The 20934-nt window shown below is 41.8% G+C and overlaps 1 protein-coding gene across 10 annotated transcripts in view; it reads right to left on the bottom strand.

The window, feature by feature from the left end:
- The window catches only part of LOC123498633 (zinc finger protein 621-like), a 138279-nt gene that overhangs the window by 67469 nt on the left and 49876 nt on the right, over nucleotides 1-20934 (bottom strand). Inside the window, exons 1-2 of one of the 10 annotated variants that reach the window (XM_045245944.1) lie at nucleotides 12893-13586; nucleotides 10870-11073 (exon numbers count right to left, since the gene is read on the bottom strand). The exons of the other annotated variants lie outside the window; for them this stretch is intronic. Of the exons in view, the coding sequence (XP_045101879.1) occupies nucleotides 10870-10959 (90 nt within the window). The 5' untranslated portion in view covers nucleotides 10960-11073; nucleotides 12893-13586. Of the gene's footprint in view, nucleotides 1-10869; nucleotides 11074-12892; nucleotides 13587-20934 lie in introns of those variants that run through there. 10 annotated transcript variants of the gene reach the window in all.

Genomic DNA, 20934 nt, shown 5'->3' on the forward strand with positions numbered 1-20934 from the left:
AAACGAAACCTTCGTTGTAGCGAAATTTCGTGTGTGAATCTTCGTTAAACGGGGTTGCCTGTATTTATCCTTTTAGTCTTCATTATTTGTTCCTCTCCCATCAAATAGTTCCATACTGATCTTTTGCTATTTCCTAGTTCCATTATGTGACATTTCTGGGCACTGGACTCCAATTTCCACTTCTTACACCACTCATTGATTTTGTTTATATCTTCCTGTAACAGCAAACAATTTTCTCAAGTTTTGATAACTCTTAGTAGCTTTGCATTATCAGCAAATACATTAATGTAACTGTTTATTCCATTGTGAATGTTATTTACATAAATCTTAAACATAATGGGGGCTAACACTGACCCTTGTAGCACTTCGCTTGTTACTTTACCCCAAGATGAGTATGTATCTCTGATCACAGTTTTCATCTCCCAGTCCTTGAAATAATTCCTTGTCCATTCTAACAAAGTTCCTCACAGTCCTCCTATGTTCTTTAGTTTCCAAAGTAGTCTTCCATGAAGCACTTAATGAAAAGCCTTTTTTATGTTCAGGTATACTGTGTCCACCCATCCATCTGTTTTCCAGTCTTTCTATTACTCAGTAGAAGCTTCATAAGTTCGACACACAACCATCCTGTCCTGAACCCAAATTGTCTGTTTGATATGACTTGTTCTTCTTCCAGATGTTTAATCCATTTTTCTTTGATAATTATTTCACACAACTTTCCCATTATGTTGAAGACACGGTCTGTAATTTTATGACTGTTGCCTTTCCTCTTTAAATATCGGTATTATGTTGGCTTTTTCCATTCTAATGGAACTTTCCCTTCATTTAGCAAACTTGTAATTATATCCCAAATAATTACAAGAGTGTGTGTGTGGGACAGTTACGTCTGGCAGACTAGCCTACTGTACAATCAGTTAGGCGGCGCCAGGCAGCATGTGGACAGCTGAACAGAATACCAGCGAAGCGTGGTACCACTTGTATTTTCCCTATTGTAGTCGATTTGGAGTGTATCTGCTTAACAGAATAAGAACCTTGTTTGGACATCTCATCTGTTGTTTATGTGTCCCTGTACACACATCCCTGCCACCCACGTGCACAGGCGGCTGGACGAGGATCTACCGAGGACAACAACAAAGAACATGGCGCAGTGAGACTACAACTGAGCAGTCTACTCCTACTACCAGCACTACAGGTGTGTCCAGTGGCAGTGTTTTCTGGCAAAATACTGTGATATAGTGCTATATTGTGTAGTTTTAAGGAAAGACGAAACTGCGAGAGAGGTGCTAACATCAACGGAAAAACGGGCACGTGCTGTACATGCTCTGCACCTTGCCCTGGGGCACACTGACACGCCGTGCCAGGCAAACCACACGCACCACGCCACTCTGCCTCTGATCCGCCTCAAGCAGAATGCATTGTCTTTTCCTGCCTATACACACTTCACAAGCACTTTTATTGCCACATTGCTCTGCCATTGTCTCTTTCTACCATGCCGTAATCCCTGTTCGAGTCGTTGAGACGTGGGTTGGCTAAGAGACACACACAATCATGGGTAAGGATGTAAACCCATGGAAGACGCCTCACGGCCCAAACCCATGGCAGCATCACCCCCACAGCAGCCATCTCATGTGACCCCAGGCGCAGCAAGTTCAAACGATGTGAGTTTGACGGATGATTCTTCAGTGGATCACGGTCACAAGGAGGATGAAGCTGTGAGGGAGGAACGTTGTTGCGAGGAAGAAACCGGGAGGGAGGACGTCTGGGAGGGAGGACAGACGTCGGGCAGACGAAGCCAGACGTTTTGACACCTTCCTCACACGACTTGCCTTGCCACAACAAAGTGCAGCCACTCCACCACACATGACTGAGAGCTCAGACAATGAGGCGTTAACGCCGCCACGCCGCCACACAGCTCCACCGCCAACGAAACCACCCACGCCCGTCCAGCCCCCACCACCCCTTGCCACAGGTGTTACGTACCAGACTTTTCGTGAGCGGAGACAACGATGGACGGACTATGCTACGATGGTGGACTTGACGAGGTTGCCCCAGCCAAAGCAACTTATTCAGCTGAGGGCGTGTCTATCACTCCAAATGCAATGAGCACTCGAGCACACACTACAGGTGCCCCCAGACTCATCAACTCCAGTGGAGGAGGTCCTTGACAAGCTACAGGAGCATGTCAAAGGACAGAACAACAAAGCTTTACATAGGCATGCATTCTCTAGCTGCAAACAAGCCGAGAACGAGACGTTTGACGATTTCTTCGTTAGGCTGAAGAGTGCATCAGAAGAAATTGACGTCTGTAAAGTTCACACTCGCGAATGCGAAGAGGTGTGGATTAAACATGGGTGTAAATAACAAAGAGCTGACGCAAAAACTCATCGCCATGCCTGCCACTTGTTCACTCCAAGAGATGTTAACAGAGTGTAGGTCACATGAGGCTACCAGATTCGCTACCTCCGCGCTACGAGCCCCACCCGCCATGCGAGCAGTCTCACGGTACAAGGAGGACAAAAAGGCAGCATGAACGCAGAAGACTGACGCCTCTCCTGTTTCGTCTTCAACTCACCAAATGGGCAACAACCACAAGAAGCAACACGGCTCCCAGTTAAGTCCGTCTGTAATATGTGTTTGTCGTGGTTGTGGACGCAAGGGACACTATGCACACACGGACAAGTGCCCTGCCCGAGCTGCCAAATGTGGGACCTGCTCTCGGTATGGCCACTATGATCGCTTCTGCAGCATGTCTACTTCTACGAAAACTGACAAGAACAAGCGGTCTACACTCAACGTAGTACGAACACAGCCATCACCTGAAACCCGGTGCAACCCTATGCAGCACGACAGCCACATATGAAGAACGTCTGCCAAACATCCAAACGCACAACCGTCTCCAACCATCTGTATCACTGTCACCCACAGTGGTAAATCTGGCTTTCTCGATGCCATACCCAACATGGGTGCAGAGACGACCGTGATAGGCCTGCAGCACCTTACAGGCTTAGGCCTCACCAAACAAGACAGTAGTCACCTGCCGCCCGGTGGAATACTCCAGGAGAGGTACTTACGGGATGTAGGCAGTGCTGCAGACTGAGTGATTCCCGTGTCCTCTCTTCCCGGTTCCTTTGTGGTCTCATTTATACAATTGAGCAGCTGCAGCCTGCCCTCTAAAGACAACTTCTACTACTTCCTACACTACACTACAACACCTTACACTTTTACACTCTCTTCAAATCAAAATTTAATAATGGCTTCACCACGCCCTGCCTCGGAGTCCCCTCTGGGAGGGACCATAAATGTCCCCAGGTCGGACTGCCCTCTGCTGTCGACCTTGGGTGTCTTGACACTTCATCTAATACTTTCACTATCAATTTCTGCAACATTCGTGGCCTTCGTTCTAATTTTCAATCTGTGGAACACCACCTCTCCTCTACTAAACCTCATCTTCTCTTCCTAACCGAAACACAGTTGTCTGTGACTACTGACAGCAGCCCTTTTCTGTTCCCTCCTACTTGCTCTATCCTCATTTTCAATCCAAAGCTGGATGTTGCGCATACGTGCGTAACGACACCACTTGCTCTCGTGCCCACAATCTTGAATCTTCAGAATTTTCTACCATCTGGCTAAGACTTCAATGTCACTCTCTAACTAAATTCATCTGTGCTGTATACCTCTCACCTAATTCCTCTGACTATGTAAAATTCTTTGACTATTTGACTTCCAAGGTGGAGCACATCTTATCTCACTTTCCTTTTGCTGAGATCTCCATTTTAGGGATTTCAATGTTCACCACCAGCTTTGGCTTTCATCTTCTTTCACTGACCAACCTGGTGAACAAACCTTCAACTTTGCTATCCTTCATGACCTAGAGCAGCTAGTGCAGTTCCCTACCCGTATTCCTGACCGCCTTGGAGACACGCCCAACATTCTTGATCTTTTCCTAACCTCCAACCCTTCTGCTTACTCTGTTAAACTTTCCTCTCCGTTGGGCTCCTCCGACCACAATCTAATTTCCGTTACCTGTTCTATCACTCCAGTGCAGCCTCAGGACCCGCCTAAGCGGAGGTGCTTCTGGCATTTTAACTCTGCTAAGTGGGAGGAACTAAGGCAGTACTATTCTGATTTCCCTTGGGATGATTATTGTTTTCATGTCAGAGATCCTTCTCTTTGTGCCGAGCGCATAACAGAGGTGATTATCTCTGGCATGGAGCTATACATTCCTCATACTTTCTCTAACCCTAAAGCTAAAAAGCCTTGGTTTAACTCTGCTTGTTCTCGTGCTGTCAATGATAGAGAGGCGGCTCACAAACGGTTCCGTAGCCATCCAACTGCTGAAACTCATGCCCTATATATTTCTGCCCGTAATCATGCCAAATCTATTCTCCAACTTACTAAAACTCTTTCATCAATAGAAAATGTCAAAGTCTTTCCAATTCTAACTCCTCTCGAGATTTCTGGCATCTAGCCAATAATATCTCTAACAACTTTACTTCTTCGTCTTTCCTCCTTTACTTCATCCAGATGGCTCTACAGCTGTCTCTTCTTTTCTAAAGCTGAACTCTTCGCTCAAACCTTTGCTACCAACTCAACTTTGGATGATTCTGGGCATATTCCTCCTACTCCTCCACCCTCTGACTACTTCATCCCTAAAATTAAAATTCTTTATAAAGACGTTTTCCTGGCCCTCTCTGGCCTTGATTCTCGGAAGGCTTACGGTCCGGATGGAGTCCCTCCTGTTGTTCTCAAAAACTGTGCTTCCGAACTCGCTCACTGCCTGGTCAAACTCTTTCATCTGTGTCTCTCTACTTCTATTTATCCTTCTTGCTGGAAGTTTGCTCACATTCAACCTGTCCCTAAAAAAGGTGACCACTCCAATCCTTCTAACTACCGCCCTATAGCTTTGATTTCCTGCCTTTCTAAAGCCTTTGAGTCTATCCTTAATAGGAAGATAATGAGGCATCTATCAGCTCACAACCTTCTCTCTGATTGCCAGTATGGTTTCCGTAAAGGCAGATCTACTGGTGATCTTCTTACTTTCCTAACTGAATCTTGGTCATCCTCTTTTAGGGACTTCGGTGAAACCTTTGCTGTCGGCCTTGACATATCGAAAGCCTTCGATAGAGTCTGGCACAAATCTTTAATTTCTAAACTACCCTCCTACGGATTCTATCCTTCTCTCTGTACCTTCATCTCCAGTTTCCTTTCCGATCGTTCTATTGCTGCTGTAGTAGACGGTCACTGTTCTTCCCTAAAACTATCAACAGTGGTGTTCCACAGGGTTCTGTCCTATCACCCACTCTCTTTCTATTATTCATCAATGATCTCCTAAATCTGACTCAATGCCCTATCCACTCCTATGCTGATGATACCACCTTGCATTATTCAACAGCGTTCAACAGACGCCCAACCCAACAACAATTAAATGACTCAAGGCGAGATGCTATAGGACGCCTAACTTCTGATCTTTCACTTGTTTCTGATTGGGGCAGAGAAAACCTGGTTTTGTTCAATGCCTCAAAAACTCAATTTCTACAACTATCTACTCGACATAACCTTCCAGACAACTATCCTCTCTTCTTCAATAACACTCAACTTCCCTCTCCTCTACATTAAACACACTCGGTCTATCCTTCACTAAAAATCTAAACTGGAAATTTCACATCTCTACTCTTGCTAAATCAGCTTCCAAGAAGTTAGGTGTCCTGTGGCGTCTTCGTCCATTTTCTCTCCCTCCCAGCTGCTTGCTCTGTACAGGGCCTTATCCGCCCGTGTATGGAGTATGGCTCTCATGTCTGGGGGATCCACACACAGCTTTACTAAACAAGGTGGAATCTAAAGCTTTTCGTCTTATCAACTCTTCTCCTCTAACTGACTGTCTTGATTCTTTAAGTCACCGCCGCAATGTTGCATCTTTATCTGTCTTCTACCGCTGTTTTCATGCTGTCTGCTCTTCTGAACTTGCTAACTGCATGCCTTCCCCCTCCTGCGGCCTCGCTGCACAAGACTCTCTACTTCTTCTCATCCCTATTCTGTCCATCTTCCTAATGCAAGAGTTAACCAGTATCTTCACTCCTTCATTCCCTACACTGGTAAACTCTGGAACTCTCTACCTGTGTCTGTATTTCCACCTGCCTATGACTTAAACTCTTTCAAAAGAGGAGTGTCAAGACACCTCTTACGTTAACTGGACCCTCCTTTTAGATTTTTTTGTTTTTTCTCTTTCTCCTACTTTCCTTTTAACAGGGCCTGGCAACCAGCGGGATTTTTTTTTTCCAACACTTTGTTTTCCCTTGGCCAGTGCCCTTGTAATGTAAAAAAAAAAAAAAAAAAAAAAAACTCACCTTCAGAGGCCAAACGTTACTTCCTTGAAGAGTACACTGACGTGCTCGTGGACAAAGACCTCAGGAATGCACGGCTCAAGACCATGGTTGGACCACCGATGCGAATCCACCTATGGGACGACGCTCAACCGTTCGCCATCCACACCCCAAAGTTGATTCCCCTCGCCTTCAGGGACGCTGTCAAGGCGGAGCTCGACTCCATGATGGCACAGGGTGTTATCACTCCAGCTGGCGACGAACCATCTCCCTGGTGTCACCCGATGGTCGTCGTAGCAAAACCCAATGGAGGCATCTGCATCACCACCGACCTTTCCAAGCTCAAGAACCAAGTATCACGACCAGCCCACCCTTCACCCACTCCATTCCCTGCCATACGAAGTGTGGACGCCAAAGCACGATACTTCACAACGATTGATGCTTTGTGCGGGTACTGGCAGATCGAGCTTGCTGAAGAGGATCAGGCCTTGACAACTTTCATCATGCCATATGGTCGCTTCCAATACTGCCGTGGCCCTATGGGTTTTGCCGCGACAGGTGATGCCTTCTGTCTACATGGCAACATGGCACTCCAAGGCGTCCAAAACTGTGTTAACCCTTTCCTTCTGGCGCTTAAACTATTTTCCCGTTTGCTATGATGGCTAAAAATGGTAAACCTAGAAATTGTCAGAAAACTGTTTGAATACTAATAATCAGTTTCTCTTTGTTATTGATGTACTTTGTAGCTCGATGTGACCTCTGAGAGTTCAGTTTATGCCTTATCAAGGATTCCTCCTCCTCCCGCTGTGTGATCCATCTTCCAGAAACAGCCTGGAGAGCGATGACACTGCGCGCGCACACACACACACTCTCTCTCTCTCTCATCTTGGAGGGGAAATTGTACACTTCAATGAGAGAGAGAGAGAGAGAGAGAGAGAGAGAGAGAGAGAGAGAGAGAGAGAGAGAGAGAGAGAGAGAGAGAGAGAGAGAGAGAGAGAGAGAGAGAGAGAGAGATTTCATCCTTTTTCATATCATGTTTCAGGCAAATAACATTATCTCTCTCTCTCTCTCACACACACACACACACACACACACACACACACACACACACACACACACACTAGCTCTTTTGCGACGGTATGGCAGGCCAGAGCAGAGAGCTGCAACCGTCGCGCCGCCAAATGTGCCCAGGACGTCAAAGCACGGTACAACGACCGTGCTCGCCCTCTTCCACCTCTCAAGATTGGATCCCTCATCCGTATCCAGAACGCTACTATGAAGTGATGGGATACAGTGGGTACTGTGATGGGTGTCAGAAGATCGAGGGACTACCAGGTGAGGATGCCCAGTGGCCGAGTATGGTGGAGGAAACGACACTTCGTCCATATTGTCCCATCCCCAGCTCCAGATTCTCCAGCTGCACAAGAGCACCGCAATGGTGAAGCACCTACACCCAACCCGCCCAGCCCTCGTCGCTCTGAACGACTCAAGGCTAAGAGAGATGCTCAAGAACTCTGACGTCTATGAGCGTGAGGGGGAGGGGGAGGTGTGGGACAGTTACGTCTGGCAGACTAGCCTACCGTACGATCATTTAGGCGAGCGCCATGCAGCGTGTGGACAGCTGCCGTACGGACTACCCGCGTAGCATGGTACGACTTGTATTTTCCCCTATTGTAGTCATATTTCAGAGTGTATCTGCTTAATAGAATAAGAACCTTGTTTGGACATCTCATCTGTTGTTTATGTGTCCCTGTTCACACATCCCTGCTACCCATGTGCCACAGACGGCTGGACGAGGATCTACCGCAGGACAACAACAAAGAACAGTGTGTGTGTGTGTGTGTGTGTGTGTGTGTGTGTGTGTGTGTGTGTGTGTGTGTGTGTGTGTGTGTGTGTGTGTATTTACCTAGTTGTACTTACCTAGTTGTAGTTTTACAGGGCATGGGCTTTATGCTCGTGTGGCCCCGTCTCCATATCTACACTTATCCAATCTTACTTTAAAAGTATGCACACTCGTTGCAGACTCTACTTCTTCATTTAAACTGTTCCACGTCTCATTACATCTTTGCGGGAAACTATATTTTTTAACATATCTCAGACATCTTCCTTTTTTCAGCTTTTTACTATGTGATCTTGTGCTTTCAATGTCATATTCTTCTCTCAGGATCAGTTTCCCATTATCCACTTGATCCATTCCGTTGATCAATTTATAAACTTGTATCAGATCTCCTCTCTCCCTTCTTTGTTCCAGGGTTGGTAGATCCATAGCCTTTAGTCTCTCCTCATATGTCATCCCTTCAAATTCTGGAATCATTCTTGAAGCCATTTTTTGTGGTCTCTCCAACTTCCTTATGTGTTTCTTTTTATGAAGGGTCCACACTACTCCTGCATATTCCAATCTAGGTCTTATTATAGTACTTATCAATTTCTTCTTCATTTCTTTGTCCACGTAGTGAAATGCTACTCCAATATTCCTTAGCAAATAATGTTTCTCAAAAAATTCTATCAATATGGCTTACCGGTTGATTGTTTTCTTCCATCGTCACTCCTAAGTCCTTTTCCTTTCCTACTTTCTCCAGTTCTACTCCATCTGCCATCTTATAGATTCCCACAGGTCATCTTTCACTCTTTCCCATTTCCATGACATGGTTTTTGTTCACATTGAATTCCAATTCCCACTTCTTACTCCATTCCCAGATCTTATTTAGGTCTTCTTGCAGTATTTCACAATCCTCCTTTTCCTTTATAACTCTGCACAGTTTTGTATCATCTGCAAACAGATTTATGTAGCTGTACACTCCTGGCATGTCGTTAATATAAATGAGGAAAAGTATTGGTGCCAATACTGACCCCTGTGGCACTCTGCTTTCCACTGCTCTCCACTTGGATTTCATATTTTTAACTACCGCCCTTATTTCTCTCCCCCTCAAATTATTTTCTATCCATCTCAATGTGCTTCCTTTTAAGCCACCCTTCTCCTCTAACTTCCATAGTAATCTTGCATGTGGCACTTTGTCAAATGCCTTTTTTAAATCCAAATAAATACATTCAACCCATCCCTCTCTCTCTTGTACTCTATCAACTATTCTAGAATAGAAACTCAATAAATTAGTTACACATGACCGTCTTTTACTAAAACCAAATTGGCTATTTGATATTAATTTGTTGTCTTCAAGGAACTCGATCCATTGTGTGTGTGTGTGTGTGTGTGTGTGTGTTACATTGTATATACTCCCATGATTGGATGAGAGAGAGAGAGAGAGGGGTCAGCCAATACTGACCCTTGTGGCACTCCGCTTTCTACTGCTCTCCACTTGGACTTCATATCTTTAACTACTGTCCTTATTTCTCTCCCCCTCAAATTATTTTCTATCCATCTCAATGTGCTTCCTTTTATTTTAAGCCACCCTTCTCCTCTAACTTCCATAGTAATCTTGCATGTGGCACTTTGTCAAATGCCTTTTTTAAATCCAAATAAATACAGTCAACCCATCCCTCTCTCTCTTGTACTCTATCAACTATTCTAGAATAGAAACTCAATAAATTAGTTACACAAGACCGTCTTTTTCTAAAATCAAATTGGCTATTTGATATCAATTTTTTGTCTTCAAGGAACTCGATCCATTGTGTGTGTGTGTGTGTGTGTGTGTGTGTGTGTGTGTGTGTGTGTGTGTGTGTGTGTGTGTGTGTGTGTGTGTGTGTGTGTGTGTGTGTGTGTGTGTGTGTTACATTGTGAGAGAGAGAGAGAGAGAGAGAGAGAGAGAGAGAGAGAGAGAGAGAGAGAGAGAGAGAGAGAGAGAGAGAGAGAGAGAGAGAGAGAGAGAGAGAGAGAGAGAGAGAGAGAGAGAGAGAGAGAAGAAGGCTAGAACTGTCCTCCTCTCCTCCCATTCACTTCTCCCTTTGGATGAAAGAGTATGGAGAAATGAAGAGGGATTATGGAGGATAAGGGATGGACCATAGAGTGGAAAAGTATGATGTGAGCTTTACCCAAAGAATTTTCTCATCTTAGATAGGTGGGGCATAGTGTAGCTCATTTTTGCGATTGGTGAGAACAGGAATGGTGGAGAGGAGTAACAGAATCTCAAGGACAGTATAAACTGTCTTTATTTAGAGCCAGAACAGTGTATGGGATCACTCAACATTGGTAGAAACAAATTTAAATAATGATGCCTATGCAGGCTTCACCACATTTGCTATTGGGGCTTCATGATACCCTATGTAGGCATCACCATATTGAGGAGATTAAAACCACAATCTGGGAATTTGTTAAATGTTTCAATTGTAAAAATTTTACTAGTGTCCCATTAGCTCTGAAGACATGGATATTGGAACTTAAGTACCTTATATGGTAACTACAACTTCCCCACTCCACTGAAATAAAGAGTTAGAGAATTCAGTCTTGTAATGGAATTATATAATACAGAAGGATTTGAATTCTAAAGTAGAACTATGGAAATGCAGAAGATAGATGAGGCCTAGCTATGCAGATAAGATGCATCATAGTGGCCTAAAGCCATTTCAACAGATGAAAGTGATGAGCATCTTTACCTACTTGCAAGAAAAAGGTGAGGGACTGATCGCAGAGGCGTTCATATCCTGCTGAGGATGGCCTTAGCGAATTAAGCACCATAGTAACTTGCATTTCCTCTGCATTAGTGCTGCTGAGTAAGGAAGTCTTGTAATAGAAGCATGAACATCATTGCCTCTCAGAGCCACACTTGCAATCTTGCCCATGGGGATGGCTTTTTATTTTTTACTGCAACAGTGAGGCGAAGCCACTTTATGATGGGACTGATCATTCAGAGAATAATATAATAATAGTATGTGAAATTCATTACATACATGCATTTTCTAATAATTCTGTGTTTGAATATCATCTATGTAGCAATACAGCCTCATAACCACAGAAATGGAAGATAATCATAAAAATTCTTGACAGAGTCAATAATTCAAAATGCAATATGATGATATTCAATCAGAGAAAATTGTGATACAGGAAGTAAGTTCCAGAGCTTTCATATTATTTAAGGCAGCATCAATGAAGAACTGGTAAATATATGATACTTTTAACTTATAGATGCATGAGGCTGTAAGTTCATACATTTCTGAAATCACTATTCCTCTCATGAATTTTTTTGTTTTTTTTGCTACACCATGTTCCTTAATTACTTAGAAATGATGCCATGGGTCACTTATGTATGAAATATAGCACAAACATAAAAGACAGCATATACAGGGATTTCTCAATATATGCGAGGGTTACGTTCCTGAAGGGATTGCATAATGTGAAAATCTCATAAAGTGAACATGATTACTGAGCTAAACTGTATACTGTTAGAGATTCCACTGTGTGTGTATGTGTGTGTGTGTGTGTGTGTGTGTGTGTGTGTGTATATATATATATATATATATATATATATATATATATATATATATATATATATATATATATATATATATATATATATATATATATATATATATATAATATTCATGAAGCAAAACCATTTTCCTCATAGGAATCAATGTAAAATAAATTTATCTGTTCCTGGAAGGGCTGCGTCTGAGAGAGCATCTGAGAGGGCATGCACCCTGGGATCCCTGTAGCACGTATCCAATATAAAATGCTTTTGTGCATCTCTCAGTTGGAATAAACAAAGGATCATTGCTATAGTAATGGTCTCTAACTGACAGCAAGACGACATACACAGACCTTCCTGAAGACGTTTATCATGCATCACTAGCTGTCCTAAAGGTGAAGCACCTCTGTGCTACGACCAGCTGTGATGATAATATAGCAGCCCAAAACAAAACATCTCGTGGAGTCTCGTGATTCCCAAGATTTGCCATACCAGCAAAGCATCTAAACATCATGTTATTCTAAATCATTCACATAATTTGAAAAAAATTACTAGGTTTTTCACCTCATATTATTTCAAAATCGCATAATCTCAACATCCATAAATCAAGAAATACCTGTATTGTGGAATTGATGCATTGAACAATATTCCAGACAAATTATCAGAAGTGAACAATGAAGCAGGAATAACTTGTTAAAAGTAAACATTTACTATATGCCAAGAAAATTTTGATAATTGGATAAGAAATTTGAGCAAGCAGTAAGTCAAATTTTGACTATAGGTGGCAAACTATGTAAGGACAGTAAGTTTTCTGTGTGTTAACCATATATAATGAATTTGATTATATCTATCATTCTTAAAAACAAATCATACTAATTACATGTATATGTAGAGTATGGCAATTCTTTAATGTACATAGTGGTGCAGTTTATACATTGGTACCTCTCACATCAAACATTTACAGCACCTTGTTAGACATGATCTCCCATTTATCTGTCAGCATAGTGTATATACATTAGCATTCATTAATAAACCATATAGAATTACTTTTTTTTTCTTTCACTGTAGGCCATTCATAATGATAAGTAAAGAATAAATTGCTGACTTTCCACATGAAGAAGTCAATAAACAATGAATGCACAAATGTGAACACAGCAACACTTAAACATCTGATGCAAACTGTGTACAACACATTACTGTGCAAAGATGATATACCTCTAATCAATGATTTGGGTAGGTTTAAGTTTCTTGTTTGCCGATGTGTTGTCTCTCATGCTCTGCTTCTTCTTGCTCAAGTTATCTTTTATTTCTTTAGTCTGTCAGCTCTTTTTCTTCCTCTAATGATCCTCTAGAGTTAATGGGGGTATCAAGACTACATGGGTAATAAAATCATTAATAACATCATAGATGATATACTAAGACATCCTTGAATAGACAAGACTAATAATAATGACAATTGCACAGACTATAGTTTAATATGGTAGAAATGAGATGAACTCCATGAATGAAGAGAGCTTATTGGTGGCCAGACTATGGTGATGTCACATGACTCACTAGATTTATGTTTGGGACAGCAAAACTATATATTTTCAAGTGCAGAATTGCTAAACCTATGTCTTACATGTTTATTTAGTCAAAAGTATAGGTAGCAATACTAAGCTTTTAGTAAGAGACCCATATTTATACACTCTTTCAAAAATATAAGTAGTAATAGTGGGGTTTTAGTTAGAGACATTTTATACAACCAAAAAAGGTAAATCCTGATGTAATTTTTCTTATACAGTAAAACCTTAGCTCACGACCATAATTCGTTCCTAAATCCTGTTCATCACCCGATTTGTTCGTCCCCTGAATCAATTTTTCCCATAAGAATGTATTGAAATATCATTAATCCATTCCAGACCAAAAAAAAAATCATACTTTTGTCCATAAAACTCATTCAAAATAGACCTTTAATGTATGCATGACATGAACGAAATAATTATAAAAAGCCTAAATTGTTTTATTTACCTAAATGCTATCAAAATGATAATAAAATGAATAAAAAAGAAAAGGTTATTTACTTGAGAGACTGGACGTTGATGGCATGATGGAATGGAGGAGAGGAGGATGGGAAGGAAGACAGACAAGATCCGAGAAGACAGTCATGAGAGAGGACTTTGGATGTGCGCAGTGTGCCAGAGCTACACAACAGCTGTGTAGCGTAACAAGTCAGTGCCGCTATGTGGGGGCCCATTATAGTGAACATCGACGTGGGAAACATGGAAAGATTGCCAGTCTTCATCTCTGCCTTTGGAAGACCCTGGCCTGCTGGGGATTGACTTCCTCACGCATGTGGGAGCAAGTTTGGACTTAGAAAGACGGGAAGTTAAAGGTACGTGGCCAGGAAGTTCCTTTGATCCTTGGAGGTGATGCTCAGTGTGAGAGGAGCAGGCAGTAGGGCGGTGTTCCTTGCCAGGCGAGCGAGGAAACAGCTGCGATGGATGTGCCACAATCTGCAGTACCTGGACATGGCCAGGATGATGATGACAGCAACGCTGAGAGCCACCAGAGCAGCGAGGATAATGCCGAGGAAGCTACAGTAGAGCGCGCCGGTAACATCACCATGCCCAGGAAAAACAGGAGAAAATCGTGGTAGCACGGAGATTATGTTATGTAATATTTTTCGTATGTTCCTGTTTCTATTTTCTTTTGTGCTTATGTTTTGTTTTGTTGTTGTGTGATAGCGGGATTGGCTATCACACAAACGGCTTGCACCGCGTTCGTCCACCGAAATATCGTTCGTACCCTGGGTCGATATATTGACAAATTTTTTGGTCGTCTCCCGAATTGTTCGTCCCTAGAGACGTTCATCAAGTGAGATTTTACTGTATATCTTTCATATTTTTTGTTCCTTCTGATGTGCTACTTGACATTTTTGGTGTCTTGTATTGAGTATCCAAAATTCCCCCAAAATTATGCACACACAAGAAGGCAAGGTCATTGGCCTTCTGCTATATACACACACACACACACACACACACACACACACACACACACACACACACACACACACACACACACACACACACACACACACACACATGCTATTTACCTGGACTTGAGAAAGGCCTTTGATAAAGTGCCACACAATAGACTGATGTGGAAACTAAAGAAAATTGGAGGAGTAAGTGATAAACTAGCAAAATGGATGAAAAATTACTTAGTGGGAGGAGAAATGCGAACAGTGGTGAAGGGAAGGAAGTCCGAGTGGAAGAAGGTAACCAGTGGAGTTCCACAAGGGTCAGTGCTTGGTCCCATCATGTTTTTTATTTATGTTAATGATATGCCAGTAGGAATTGACAGTTACATGAATATGTTTGCGGACGATACCAAAATTATGCGGAGAGTAAAGAATGTGGAAGATTGTAACAAGCTACAGGAAGATCTTGACAAAATATATGAGTGGAGTAGAGTGGCAGATGGAATTCAATATAAACAAGAGCCATGTTACAAAAATGGGAAGAAGCAGATACAGACCAAACAGGGATTACAGGTTGGGTGGTGAGAAGATTGAAGAGACCAATGAGGAGAAAGACTTAGGAGTAACCGTGCAAAACACTCTGTCACCGGAGAAACACATTAACAAGATATTTTGGAAAACATATAACATGCTCCAAAATATTGGCCTTGCATTCCACTACCTAGATGAAGGAATGATGAAGATGATATTATGCACCTTAATAAGACCCCAGCTAGAATATGCAGCTTGCATCTGGTCACCGCATATGAAGAAAAATGTGAAGAAGGTGGAAAGGGTACAGAGGCTGGCAACAAGGATGGTACCAGGACTCAGGGAATTAGACTATGAGGAAAGACTGAGGAAGCTGGGGCTGACCACACTAGAAGAGAGAAGAACAACAGGAGACATGATAACTATGTATAAATTGGTGAACAAGATTGACATACTGAACAGAGAATTGATAAAGGTGACCGCAAGTAATTACCTCCGAGGACATGGCAAAAAACTAATAAAGGACATCTGTCTAAATGACGTGAGAAAGTACAGTTTCCCGCATCGTAGTATTGATAAGTGGAATAAACTGAGCAGTGATGTCGTTGACACGGTGTGTGTCAATCAGATGAAAGAGAGATATGACAGGAGTGGACAAGGAGACAGGACACAGAGAGCTTAGCTCGGGCCCTGTAATACACGAATAGGTAAATACACACACACACACACACACACACACACACACACACACGAGTATGATACCCAGGCCCTGTAAAATTACAACTAGGTGAATACACACACACACACACACACACACACAGGAGGAGGGAAAAGACCTAGTACAAGAAATAGAGGACTTCCATAGAATTGGAAAGTTCACAAGAGAAGGTATGAGGCCAATAAGAATCAAACTTAAGTCACAAAAGGATGTAGATGAATTGGTGGAGAAGTCATGGAGGCTAGCCCAGCAGGAAACAACAAGGAAGATTTGGTTGAGAAGAGATCTCGGTGAAAAGGAAAGAGAAATGTTAAATGAGTTGAGAAAGGAGGCTTTGAAAAAATGAAGAGAGGACAGAAGAGGAGAAGAAAGAGTTTTCTGGAGAATCTTGGATATGAGACTGAGGAAGTGGTTCATAACCCAGAAAAGTACAGTAAGAAAGGACTAAAGAAACTTACGTATGAGCGGAATGTAATGTATTCCAACATAAATGGAGTGATATCGGGATTTTAGAACTCAACGATTACTTGAGGGACAAGAACCCAGATATTGTGGGTCTTACTGAAACAAAACTGAGAGAGGAGAAGACCTGATGATGGTTGGAGAAGGAAATATAATGTTTGGAAAAGAAATAGAGTAGGTAAGATGGGAGGAGGAGTGATGTTGCTGGTTAAAAAGATATAAAGGTGGATCAAGTGAAAGAAGGTATGGGAAAGGCAGAAGTGCTAAAGATCAGAGCAGAAACTAATGAAGGAAAAAGAGGCACTACATAGTGGTGTACGTACCACCTAAGACAAATGCATGGTCAGTACAGGAATATGAAGAAATGATAAGTGATACAGGAACATGTCTGGAAGAAATGTTGGGTGGCTGTGAACGAACTATAATGATGGGAGATTTTAATTGTAAAGAGGTGTGTTGGGAGGACTGGTCAATGGAAGGATCAGAGACAACATGGGAAATACACTATTGACACTGGCAATGGAAAATGTGTTAACTCAGTGGGTCAAAGAAGATACTAGGTTTGGAGGAGAGGGAGCATCGTCAAGACTGGACTTGGTCTTTAGTACAGAGCCAATGGTCATTGAGGAGATGAGGGTGGAGTGCCCTTTAGCAAAGAGTGATCATGCAGTTTTGGAGTTCAAGGTGATAGATGAAGAGAAATCTAGAAGAAATGAAGAATATAAAGTGGGAAGATGGAATTATGCCAAGACAGATTTTGGAAACCTAAAGAAATTCTTTCAAGAGACAAATTGGATGAAATTCAAGAGTGCTAAGGAGCAAATGAAAAGTGGAAGGAATTTATAAAAATATACAAAGAAGGTGAGAAAAATTTGTACCAATAAGACAACATAGAGAAGTTGGAAAGCAGGACTGGTTTAACGATAGATGTGAAAAGGCTAGAACAAGAAAAGAGGATGCATGGAAGAGGTGGAGAAGGAAAAGACGGATTAAGCAGTGGGAAAGTTACAAAAGAGCAAGAAATGAATATGTGTTGATTAGAAGAGAAGAAAGAAAGAAACAAGAAAAGGATATAATTGATAAATGTAAAGACCAACCAAGGCTTTTTACAGACATGTGAACAACAACATCAAAAATAGAGAAAGTATTGAAAGTTTAGAAGTAAATGGAGTATGCAGTGAAGATCCCAGGAAATGGCAGAGGCTATGAATGGATGCTTTCGGAAGGTATTCACAAAGGAGACTGCTTTTGACAAACCACTGGTAATGGAACAGAAAGGGATTATGAAGGAGTTTCAAGTAACTGTGGAGGAGATCAAGAATATGATGGGGAGTTTAGAAGTGAGAAAAGCTGTGGGACCTGATGGGGTATCAGGATGGATTTTAAGAGAATGCAGGGAGCAACTGGCAGAAAAAGTTTGTGAAGTAATTGATGCCTCATTAAGGGAAGGTGTAGTGCCCCAAGACTGGAAAAGAGCTAACATTGTCCCAATCTATAAATCAGGTAACAAGAGAGACCCATTGAACTATAGACCAGTGTCAATACACGAATAGGTAAACACACACACACACACACACACACACACACACACACACACACACACACACACGAGTATGATACCCAGGCCCTGTAAAATTACAACTAGGTGAATACACACACACACACACACACACACACAGGAGGAGGGAAAAGACCTAGTACAAGAAATAGAGGACTTCCATAGAATTGGAAAGTTCACAAGAGAAGGTATGAGGCCAATAAGAATCAAACTTAAGTCACAAAAGGATGTAGATGAATTGGTGGAGAAGTCATGGAGGCTAGCCCAGCAGGAAACAACAAGGAAGATTTGGTTGAGAAGAGATCTCGGTGAAAAGGAAAGAGAAATGTTAAATGAGTTGAGAAAGGAGGCTTTGAAAAAAAATGAAGAGAGGACAGAAGAGGAGAAGAAAGAGTTTTTCTGGAGAATCTTGGATATGAGACTGAGGAAGTGGTTCATAACCCAGAAAAGTACAGTAAGAAAGGACTAAAGAAACTTACGTATGAGCGGAATGTAATGTATTCCAACATAAATGGAGTGATATCGGGGATTTTAGAACTCAACGATTACTTGAGGGATAAGAACCCAGATATTGTGGGTCTTACTGAAACAAAACTGAGAGAGGGAGAAGACCTGATGATGGTTGGAGAAGGGAAATATAATGTTTGGAAAAGAAATAGAGTAGGTAAGATGGGAGGAGGAGTGATGTTGCTGGTTAAAAAGATATAAAGGTGGATCAAGTGAAAGAAGGTATGGGAAAGGCAGAAGTGCTAAAGATCAGAGCAGAAACTAATGAAGGAAAAAGAGGCACTACATAGTGGTGTACGTACCACCTAAGACAAATGCATGGTCAGTACAGGAATATGAAGAAATGATAAGTGATACAGGAACATGTCTGGAAGAAATGTTGGGTGGCTGTGAACGAACTATAATGATGGGAGATTTTAATTGTAAAGAGGTGTGTTGGGAGGACTGGTCAATGGAAGGATCAGAGACAACATGGGAAATACACTATTGACACTGGCAATGGAAAATGTGTTAACTCAGTGGGTCAAAGAAGATACTAGGTTTGGAGGAGAGGGAGCATCGTCAAGACTGGACTTGGTCTTTAGTACAGAGCCAATGGTCATTGAGGAGATGAGGGTGGAGTGCCCTTTAGCAAAGAGTGATCATGCAGTTTTGGAGTTCAAGGTGATAGATGAAGAGAAATCTAGAAGAAATGAAGAATATAAAGTGGGAAGATGGAATTATGCCAAGACAGATTTTGGAAACCTAAAGAAATTCTTTCAAGAGACAAATTGGATGAAATTCAAGAGTGCTAAGGAGCAAATGAAAAGTGGAAGGAATTTATAAAAATATACAAAGAAGGTGAGAAAAATTTGTACCAATAAGACAACATAGAGAAGTTGGAAAGCAGGACTGGTTTAACGATAGATGTGAAAAGGCTAGAACAAGAAAAGAGGATGCATGGAAGAGGTGGAGAAGGAAAAGACGGATTAAGCAGTGGGAAAGTTACAAAAGAGCAAGAAATGAATATGTGTTGATTAGAAGAGAAGAAAGAAAGAAACAAGAAAAGGATATAATTGATAAATGTAAAGACCAACCAAGGCTTTTTACAGACATGTGAACAACAACATCAAAAATAGAGAAAGTATTGAAAGTTTAGAAGTAAATGGAGTATGCAGTGAAGATCCCAGGAAATGGCAGAGGCTATGAATGGATGCTTTGGAAGGTATTCACAAAGGAGACTGCTTTTGACAAACCACTGGTAATGGAACAGAAAGGGATTATGAAGGAGTTTCAAGTAACTGTGGAGGAGATCAAGAATATGATGGGGAGTTTAGAAGTGAGAAAAGCTGTGGGACCTGATGGGGTATCAGGATGGATTTTAAGAGAATGCAGGGAGCAACTGGCAGAAAAAGTTTGTGAAGTAATTGATGCCTCATTAAGGGAAGGTGTAGTGCCCCAAGACTGGAAAAGAGCTAACATTGTCCCAATCTATAAATCAGGTAACAAGAGAGACCCATTGAACTATAGACCAGTGTCACTTACAAGTGTGGTAGCTAAGATGTGTGAGAGGGTGGTGAAGAATAGATGGACAGACTTCTTGGAGAAAATGACATACTTTGTGAGTGTCAATTTGGTTTTAGAAAAGGCGTTCATGCACGACAAACCTGATATGTTACTATTCGAGGGTGATAGATGTAATACAGGAAAGAGATGGTTGGGCTGATGGAATATATCTGGATTTAAAAAAGGCCTTTGATAAGGTACCACACCGGAGACTGATCTGGAAACTTGAAATGGTAGGAGGAGTGCATGGCAGTTTACTAAAATGGATGGAAGACTTTTTGGTAGGAAGAGAAATGAGAACAATAATTAAGGACAGACCATCAGAATGGGGCTTGGTGGAGAGTGGAGTTCCACAGGGATCAGTGTTGGCACCAGTAATGTTCGCGGTCTACATAAATGACATGGTGGATGGGGTGTCCAGTTATGTGAGCCTATTTGCAGACGATGCAAAATTGTTAAGAAAAGTGAGATGTGACAAAGATTGCGAACTACTCCAGGAAGACTTGGACAGAATATGGAAATGGAGCTGTACATGGCAAATGGAGTTCAACACGACAAAATGCAAGAAAATAGAGTTTGGCAAGAGTGAAAGAAGAATCAGGAGTATGTACAAGATAGGAAATGAAGACATAAAACCAGTCATGAAGAAAAAGACCTTGGGGTGACAATTACCAATGACCTATCGCCAGAGAGACATATAAACAAAATAATTGGAGAAGTATTGAACTTATTGAGGAACATAAGAGTGGCGTTCGTATATTTAGATGAAGAAATGATGAAGAAAATAATTACTGCAATGATAAGACCAAGGCTTGAATATGCAACAATACAGTGGGCTCGAACTTAAAGAAACACATAAGGAAACTAGAGAAAGTACAGAGGGCTGCAACAAAATGGTGCCTGACTTAAGAGATTTGACTTATGAAGACAGACTGAAAAGAATGCAACTTCCGACCCTGGAAAACAGAAGAGAA

The sequence above is a fragment of the Portunus trituberculatus genome, chromosome 48 (genome assembly GCF_017591435.1).
Source record: "Portunus trituberculatus isolate SZX2019 chromosome 48, ASM1759143v1, whole genome shotgun sequence".
Classification (NCBI taxonomy): domain Eukaryota; kingdom Metazoa; phylum Arthropoda; class Malacostraca; order Decapoda; family Portunidae; genus Portunus; species Portunus trituberculatus.